The following is a 9953-nucleotide window of genomic DNA, read 5'->3' on the forward strand; positions in this document are numbered from 1 at the left end:
GGCTGTGTGAGCATTCACTTGTACAAACACATCAAAATTGTACCTTACTTTGTATATAATTTGCAAGGCGGGACCATGTTGTTGAGCAAGAGACTTTAAGTCGACCTTGAGAGTTTTCTTTTGCGAAGTGCCAAAGTAGATTGTCTTGTGTTATTCAATAATCTAACTTTTGCCTCGCTTATGACTTCACATGCTTTACTTTGAAATAATGGAAGTACAATTTTTCCTTCCTCGGTTTGTTATTTTGTATGTTCCGATTGTCTTATAACTGAATTTCTACGTGGATGTATGTTTCCATGGTTTACGCCTACAATAAGACTACGTGGATGTATGTATATGCGGATCGACAAATGATGCATAGGGATTCTGGGGCATTATCGACCGAGTTCATGTGGTCAATCCAATAATAAGATTGGCAGGGAATAAGATTACGACCTTGATAGCATAATAGTAACCATCTTGAACTTAGGATCTTAAAAGCTAGGTATTCTCACTCCATGCTTATCTAATATATATGGAACCCAACCTATCTTAGAGGAATCTAATTTCACCAATAACAACTTCTTTGTAGATAGAATCACAGAATCACTAAGTAGTTAGGAGTCTTGAAAAAAGTGTTTTCTTTATATTCTAGCAATAAAGCCAATTCACACGTGCAACTATATTATCATCTCATAGTCCTATTTTCAAGCGTTTTTATTTTTTTTGCTAAAAGGTAATTGTATATAGTCCTATTTTCAAGTGTTTATCTTTTTTTGCTAAAAGGTAATTGTATTGATAGCAAAAAGAAAATTACATATACATCATGTGAGAGGCTCGAGTGGGTCTTCTCCAAAAGGTAGAGTGTGACTGTGTGAGTTCTCTACGTGAAATCTCCCGCCAAGCGCCGTATTCAATCCCTATGGAATTAGATTCCTCGCCTGCTAGCTGATTAATTGACTAAGGGGATTCACACGCCTGCTCGCTGACTTAATTCAATAGATATGCAAAATACTCTAACCCATCCTTCACTGGCATAGGGAGATAGCCAGGAAGAACACACAATATGTGCACATCGTCATCAAAAGTCACATTGCCTAAAGAGTCTAGGCATGCCAGTTCACCAGGCACTTCACTCAAAGTAATTATATCTCTCACCCCGTCCGCCAACGCAAAATATGGCTTGAAGACAAAGATACTCTAAGTCATCAATATAGACAAGTGTTACCCCTCAAATGTCTTTTTATTGAGACCCATTTCAAAGAGCAAGGATAGGTAGCAAGCCAAGCCTTCTTTACCTTCGGTCATCAATGCCCCGGTCGAGCCACTCCTTAGTGTTCGAGGAAACAAGGCAAGCTCAGGTGCATATATTGGGAAGTGCTCCCATAGCCACATTTATAAAAATACCATATTGACCAAGTTCTCAACCTTAGGGCATCACCAATGGGGCCTGGATACAGGCCTCTATCTCCAAATTTAACGGACTTTAGCAAAAAAAATGTTTCCAACGCAGCCCCTAAATGGGCCTCCAATTTAACCATCCTGGATATTTGTCTTCATTTCTATAGATGTTTATAAAGAACCTGAAGCCCAAAACTTTGCACATGACTTCACTTAAGTCAGCATGTGACTTCACTTTTTGATTTTTCAGTCTTGTTTCACATGTTATAAAGGAGCAGTCATCTTCTCACCCATGATATAGAGTTTTAGGTCCTCCTTATTGCCCTCCAAAACGCTGACGTGGCCCTCCAAAATGCTGACGTGGCCCTGGGTTTTAAAGGCCTGTATTGGTGATGCCCTTATACACTCTGTTTGCAGCCCGTAAGTCCGCTTGGAATCGATCAAGGTAATGATATTGTAAAATCCGAAAAATAAGCGCCAACAGGCGCTGCCACCCCTCGAGACAACTTAACTGCCTGAGGAAAAAGAAATTCTTGCACCTTCTCATGCTATTCAACCTCTATAATGTTACATGAGAGCCACAAAACGATCATAACAGCTAGCCAACACGAAGAACCTTGACCTTCGTTGCTTGCATACTTATTGAGCTTTGTTGCTCACTTACTTCTGCATTTACATTATGCTTATGCACTAGATGTTCGTTTATGGCAGTAGTTAAGTAGCTTATTAGCTTATTGTTTGAACTGTCTTGCATACTATTCGGCATACTTTACCCCCTGATGCCCCCAAAGTTTATTTGGAATAATATAAGTAGGTGATAAACACAAATTTTCTAAACTAAATATTAATGCATAAACACTAATACCTAATCTAACAAACACTTAATTAAATCAATATTCCTACTATCAAATAATGGTGAAGCAATATATTAGAGTACAGATTTGTTCCACTCTTAAACTATCAAGAGATAATGAATTCAACTAAGAGTGAATTAACGTAATAAGTACTATACATCTAGAACATGATTCAACTTAGAGCAAACTCATTAGTTGATCTAGCTTCTTATCAGCTCACTGTTACAATAGTTCTAGTATTAGACCAACAACGTGCTGATTAAGCTTATTACTTTATTTGTTTCATGGCATCAAACCACGGCTACAACAAGAAATGGCCATTATTTAGCTACACATACAAGGAACTATTCGACCAACATGAACAAGAACAGGAAAAGTAATTTGACAAAGAATCGACCAACTTGTCACTCAATGACTTGACACCGGCCTTGATTATAATCCCGGATCCGATGCAATTCACTGATGACTTCTTTCATGTTCATGCGTTCTGCAGGTGAGTCAGCAGAGCATGTGACTCCGAGTCTTATCATTGAAATCAAACAGTCCTCGAGTCTGTCACATGTACTAATCGCTTCTGCAATGTCAGGTAATTTATCATTTTCTTCAACAAGCACATTTGGATCGACAATTTCGACAACTTGATTAGGCAAAGCCAATTCGGCGTACTTGTGCAGGCTAAGTCCGTCTACAAACATGTCGTCTGTTGGTTTTTTCCTTGTAAACATCTCTAGCAACAATATTCCATAGCTGTAGACATCTCCCTGCGTCGACACTAGACCACCCATACCATACTCTGCATATTAATTATCAATGTGAGTATAAACAATGAAATCAAGTCTGATAAATACTCATTTATTTTTGTCCATCAATTAAGTTATGATAACGCTTGCGAGAAAACCAATTCTGATACAATAATATAGTTCAAGGCTTATCAATGAATGAAAATTAAAGTTCCCATTTACCTGGAGCAACATAACCAATTGATCCTTTGAGTACGACAGTGCTGGCTAGATTATCTTCAGAATTATACAAAGTGGCCGAGTAAATCTTTGCTATTCCAAAATCAGCTACACGAGCAGTCATGTCATCATCGAGGAAAATATTGCTTGGCTTTAGATCACAATGAACAATTGTGGGTTGGAAATTGTGATGAAGATATTCAAGTGCAGAAGCAACATCTATGGCTATAGTTAGACACTCAATGAAGTTTAAATTTCTAAACTTAGGCTCTTTTCTATCTGCTCCTGGGTGTAGCAACTCCTCTAAACTCCCATTAGGCATAAAGTCTAAAACAAGAGCTTTGAAGTTATTTCCATGAAAATCAATACTTGAGCAAGATGTTATGATCCTAAGAAGATTTCGATGGCGAAGATTTCTCATGGCATTGCATTCAGTTAGGAAACTCGCTGAAGCTCCTTTTTGTTGAAGATTGAAGACCTTCACTGCGACTGCTTTGTCGAGTTCTTCAAGAATTCCTTTAAACACCGATCCATAACTCCCAACGCCAATCAAATTCTCAGGAGAGAATCCATTTGTCGCTCTAAGGAGCTCTGCATAAGTGAGCCTCTTAAACTGTTCACTGAACAATGTTGATGGAGATTTCGGCTTTTGGGACAGTTTTCTTCGGCAACACAGAAGGACAAAACACAGTAACAAAAGAAAACATACACTCCCAACAATCACACAGACAACCACTTTGATAGGAAAAGACTTCTTCTTTGTCTTTTGGGTGCATGGAGGCAGATTCAAATCTACAATACCACCACACAAGTTTTTATTTCCATCAAGCGAAAACAAACTTGTATTTCTAAAAACCCCATTTCCCGGTACCTGACCTTCAAACTGGTTAAATGATAAATTCAGCTTGAGGAGAGGGAATCCCCCTAAGAATTCAGGAATCTCCCCTGACAAATTGTTACGAGAAAGATCAAAATATTCAAGGCCTCTTAAAGAGCTTAATGACTTCGGAACACTTCCTTGAAAGAAATTTCCATCCATGTAAAGGCTCTTCAAAGTCAAACAATTACCCAGGGATTTTGGAAGGTCACCGGACAATCTGTTTCCAGAAACTGACAGCGTTTCAAGATCGGTCAGGTTACCTACTTCTGCTGGTAGAGGACCAGTAAGGGCATTTTGATCCAAATTTAAAGAAACTGTGAGGGAGGACAGACCAATAACTTCTTTGGGTATTGTACCATTGAGGTTATTATGAGAAAGATTTAATAGGACTAACTTTTGACACATTGCAAGAGAAGGTGGTATGCTTCCACTGAAATTGTTATCACCTAATTGGAGTTCTGTTAATTCACTCAAAATACCAAGAGAAGCTGGAATTTGGCCTGAAAACATATTCCCTTGTAGATATATATATTGTAGTTTGCCGAGCTTTCCTATAACTGCAGGGATGGTGCCGGTAAGATAGTTGTCAGATAGATGGATTCTTTCTATGTTCAGCAAGTTTTCAATTCCTACTGGAATACTACCATATATTTGATTATATCCTACATCAAAATTGGTGAGGTTTCTGGACAAATTAGACATTGATTCTGGTAATGGACCTTTAAGCAAATTTTTGGAAAATGCTACCCCTTTTAAATTGCTACAATTGGTTAGAGAAGTTATGAATTCCAAATCATTGCCCCCCTCGCTTCCTAGTTGATTTTCGTGCAAATAGAGGTTGCGAAGACTTTTCAATTTTCCTAAATCCATTGGAACTGGACCAGTGAAACCATTTTTGTAAAGTGCGATAGTTTCCAGTGTTGTAGCGTTGGATAATGAAACTGGTACAAGGCCTGTGAACTTGTTTATTCCCAAGTACATCTTTTGGATGCTAGGAAGAGTAAGGCCAATATTGGGAGGAAGGCTTCCCTCTAGTTGGTTCTCAACAACTGAGAAAAGACCCAAGTTTGAGAGGTTGTAAAGGCATGAAGGAACCTTACCTGTGAGACCATTGCTGGAAAGTTGAAAGAAGCTTAAGTTCCTACTGCGGCATAGGTCGTCTGGAATGTTTCCCAGCAAATTGTTTTCCGCAAGTGAAAGAAACATAAGAGTTGATATGTTGCCAAGGGATGATGGGATGTTTCCACTTAAGTCATTCGAAGCAAGACCCAATTTTTTCAGTTTTGATAGAGATCCAAGCTCAGCAGAAATGTTCCCAGATAACTTATTGTCAATGAGATTGAGGACTTTTAAGTCAGAACATTGACTGATATTTACTGGGATTCCACCGTCGAAGGAATTGTTATTGAGGAAGAGGTATTGTAGACGTGACAAGCGACCAATCTCTTGCGGGATTTCACCACGGAAGTTGTTATGACTAAGATTGAGTGTTGTAAGGAAGGTGAGGTTTCCTATGTAAAGAGATAGAGTACCTTCAAGTTTTTGAGATTCCAGGTCCAAACTGTCAACTGTATCACGGGCTTGAAGGCTGCACGTTATTCCTTTCCAATCACAGTGGTGAACTGAGTCATTCCAGGAATTTAAAGCTCCCAACGGATCAACTACTTGAGACTTGAAGGCTAGTAATGCAAAACGATCAGACTCGTTTCTGGATGAAGGTATGACGACTTGTGCTGTGCCATCCATCATTGATTTTATCAAGATCATGCATGCACAAAACAACCAAATGAACCAATATGATTGACTGAAGAAAGCCAGATGAAAGAATGTCAGTGGTGAAGGCATGGCCATGGTCCCTGCCTTATGCCAAACGTAGAATGAGTACTATGGCACTTAAAAGAATATATTAGAGAATTTAAACATCTTTGCCGCTGAATATTCGGAGTGACTATCTCCTCTGTCTGGTCTTGAAAGAGATAGTATGAAAACCTTGTACATATTGGAGCCAGTTGATTTCTAGGCACACTTGATCAGACTCTTACAGCAACTCGAGCCACATATTAACATGTTTCTAGACACACTTGAGACTTATGTATCAATATATCTGTTTCAAGACATCAACCTGTTATCCAAGCCACATTCTATATGGGTTTGCTTTGTCTTGCCGACTCCCCTTTCACCCCTGTCCAAGTCAACACATCTTGACCGTTATCTCCATGGTCAACTGCAATTAAAATACCATAGTGTTTGACTTGGACCTTTTTGAACTTCTGGTGGGCTTCTCTTGGACTATAACAAATGGTCTTTAAGTACAAACAATATTTCGACCTCTTTTGCATTCTAAAATATCGGTTTTGTTGAAATTTAATGAATTAAGTACCAAAACACGCAAAAGCATAGAAAGTTGGAAACCATGATTATTTCACATTATTAAATACGTAACTGATCCAAACAAAATGTTGTCGAGGGGTTTATTTTACAATTTAAAATTATGAAATATTGGCTACTATATGTCTGCACCTAGACCGATGCAAATTATTAACTTTAATTTTTTTTTGCTAGTTTCCACTTTCCACTTGGAATATTTAATATTTTAGACACAACCGCTCTCTAGAGTCAAGCGTGTCAACATTTTCCAAACTGACTGCCATTTAAACAATTGGACAAGTCGGTTCTCAATAGTTTTACACAGGTACCTGAGGATTCAATTCCTCTCTATAGTCAAGTGTGTCACATTTCCCGCACTTAATAGGAGCGGATAAGTCTCCTGAAGTCTGTACACGTTTTGCACTCTTGGATGTCAAGAGGGTATGTTTCAAAGTTTTCCATATCCTCTGACTTAAGTCCCTTGGAACTTTAAGTGGTGATAATTAACTGAGGAGTGTTTAGATTTTGCCATTAAATTTTTTGATATTTGGCCATGAAGATTTCTTCACATGTGACAAATTTTCAGCAGGGTTTCTTCAACCGAATTTTTTGGTTGTTTTGTGTCTTTTTACTTTTTATACTTATCTGTATGCCATGCTGCCATGGCGGTGGTGGTGGCGGTGGCAGTGTCCGTATTGACAATGCTAGTGCGTTTGGCAGTTTCTGTTACTATGGCGGTGGCGGTGGCGATGGCGGCGGCCTTCCTTGTGGAGGACCAATTTGTAATCCCCTTTTCCATCATCTTACCTCGTAAATAATTTATTTAAATTGTCAATTTTTATTTTGAGATTGATTGCGCATAATTATCGAGAAAAATGCCTTTTTACCAAAGACAATAACTTTGTTAGATTGAAACGAATGTAAAATGTCTTTCAATAACTATCTGATGCAAGTCAAGTTCAATGAAATTTATGGAGAATTCAAAATATTAGTCCATATGGATTTTTTTTTTACTTTAGAAATTACTTATTATATGTATTTTCGTTATTTAGGATTCGAGGGTGTTTTTAGATGTTTCCAAAGTTGTTTTTGAAGTGTTTTAAGTAGTTTTAAGTCCTTTAAGAGTTTAAGGTAGTAGTATCAATTTATGGGTTTTTTTGGATGTTTCTATTTATGTTTTGGAGTGTTTTGAAGGCTATAACATGGCTCAGAGTAACACAAAAAATAACTTATTGATTAATGAAAATTTGTTTAGAGAAGTGTTTTATCTTGTTTATCTCTCATATCTTGGTATTCTATTAGTGGAATCAACAAGTCTTGGATGCCTTCCAATTTTCAAGTAAATTTTTTGTGAATTTCAATTGATTCGAAGGAAGTTCATCGAGTTCTAGGTAACGTTATTTGTGACCGTTCAACTCATTCAATTGAAAATTTTAAGTTTTTCCAGCATGCCCTGCATCACTACCATACACTTTACCACTCAAGAAAAACTATGATACCTGCCTCAAAAGGGTCTGCAAAGTGGATAGTTTTTGTTCAGCTATAGAAATCCACATGCTTTCATTAGAAGCTCAGGTTATATATACTTGGCAATGATGAGTCAGAGATGTCGATGCTCAATCTTGCCCACAACTCCTTGCATTATTGTTTATTTCCTAATACGTATATATTACAACTGGCTGTGTGGGAGCATTCACTTGTACAAACACATCAAAATTGTACCTTACTTTGTATATAATTTGCAGGGCCGGGGGAACCATGATGCTGAGCAGCAGAGACTTTAAGTCGACCTTGAGAGTTTTCTTTTGCAGTGCCAAAGTAGATTGTCTTGTGTTATTCAATAATCTAGCTTTTGCCTAAGTTATGAATTCACATGTTTTACTTTGAAATAATGGAAGTACAATTCTTCCTTATGGTTGTTATTTTGTAAGTTCTGATTGTCTTATAACTGAATTTCTACGTGGATGTATGTTTCCATGCTTTCTGCCCACAATAAGACTACGTGGATGTATGTACGTTATTGACAGTTGATGCATAGGGATTATTCTGGGGCATTATCGACCGAGTTCATGTGGTCAATCCACTAATAAGATTGGCAGGGAATAAGATTACGACCTTGATAGCATAATAGTAACCATCTTGAACTTAGGATCTTAAAAGCTAGGTATTCTCACTCCATGCTTATCTAATATATATGGAACCCAACCTATCTTAGAGGAATCTAATTTCACCAATAACAACTTCTTTGTAGATAGAATCACAGAATCACTAAGTAGCTAGGAGTGCGAAAAAGTGTTTTCTTTATATTCTAGCAATAAAGCCAATTCACACGTACAACTATATTATCAAAAGATGGCAAGCTCATAATCCTAGTTCATGTGGTCAATCCACTAGTAAGATTGGCAGGGAATAAGATTACGACCTTGATAGCATAATAGTAACCATCTTGAACTTATAGCCAGTTCAATTGCCTTTTCTTACTCCTTCGATTATAGCCTTCGATTCAGCCAAATAGTTTGTAGTTATTCCCAAACCACCGATATGTGTACCGATGACTTCCTATCTTCAAACGCTTCATCATAGCTGCTGGAGTTGTTACTGTTACTGAGAAGCACGCCAAAGAAAAGACAAATTATACATAGTTTTTCAGCTGATTAGCAAACAACTCTGCCCTCCAAACAGTATTGGAGCCTTTCAACTCTTACTGCTCACACTCCTAGATCTTCACCGCACCTCCTCCACCATAGTGTGAACTGGGAGCAGCCCAGATGATGTTTTGTTTTTACACGAATAAATAACTTTTTTGTGAGAAAAAAATATATGCGCTTAAACTCCTCTCTTCTTCTCCCTTCTTCTCATCTCCCCCTTTCCTTCTGGTTTCTCCACCTCTTTTACTTTTTCTTTCTTTCTGGCTTTATATCCTTTCTCCCTCTTCTTAGTGTCACGCCCCGAGACCCCACACACACATCCCGAGGACGAGGAGTGAATCTCGAGGCCGACACCATCCCGATTCTAACGAAATTTCGGCAGAGTTTCCTTTGTTTAATCGACGTTCGTAAACCCTAAAACCTGTCATAAACCTGTCATAACCTGGAAATCCTAAACTACAACCTTCCAACAACCATATATATACAAACCAGCCTTCTAAACAACATCAAATCCCATCCACCAACTATGTAAGTGTAACTGCTACTTAAATACATCAAATATTATATCAAAATGAGCGGAGCTCTATATATATACAACCAAAATGGCTAAACTATCTCTATACATCCAAAAGTATGCGCTTGACTCTGTCCTCGTCAAGCATAAGGAAATCCTCCCAAATCACCATAACCGTCATCACTAGGGTTAGGGAAAACCTCCTCCGCAACTGGCTCGTCTGAAATGTTAAGTAGGATGAGCAAACAACTATGCCCAGTAGAAACGCACATAACCAATACTAGACTACTTATAACAAAACATTTAAAACATGCAGGTTTTTATAATAATATCCAAATATCGTGACTATAC

The 9953-nt window shown here is 38.0% G+C and overlaps 1 protein-coding gene and 1 long non-coding RNA gene across 2 annotated transcripts; one reads left to right on the plus strand and one right to left on the minus strand.

The window, feature by feature from the left end:
* Window positions 1–2348: 2348 nt before the first annotated feature.
* On the minus strand, window positions 2349–6130 carry LOC147490469 (uncharacterized). Its single transcript, XM_086566597.1, has 2 exons — window positions 3197–6130; window positions 2349–3027 (listed from the first exon to the last, which is right to left on the minus strand). Exons 1-2 carry the CDS (start codon window positions 5922–5924, stop codon window positions 2639–2641), a joined length of 3117 nt encoding a protein of 1038 aa, XP_086422723.1. The 5' UTR covers window positions 5925–6130; the 3' UTR covers window positions 2349–2638.
* Window positions 6131–6887: 757 nt separating this feature from the next.
* LOC147490470 (uncharacterized) lies at window positions 6888–8471 on the plus strand. The gene is made up of 2 exons (XR_015198673.1): window positions 6888–7222; window positions 8186–8471. It is a non-coding gene; the product is annotated as an uncharacterized LOC147490470 (long non-coding RNA).
* Window positions 8472–9953: the final 1482 nt, after the last annotated feature.

This window comes from Coptis chinensis, chromosome 6 (assembly GCF_015680905.1).
Source record: "Coptis chinensis isolate HL-2020 chromosome 6, ASM1568090v1, whole genome shotgun sequence".
NCBI classification, from domain to species: domain Eukaryota; kingdom Viridiplantae; phylum Streptophyta; class Magnoliopsida; order Ranunculales; family Ranunculaceae; genus Coptis; species Coptis chinensis.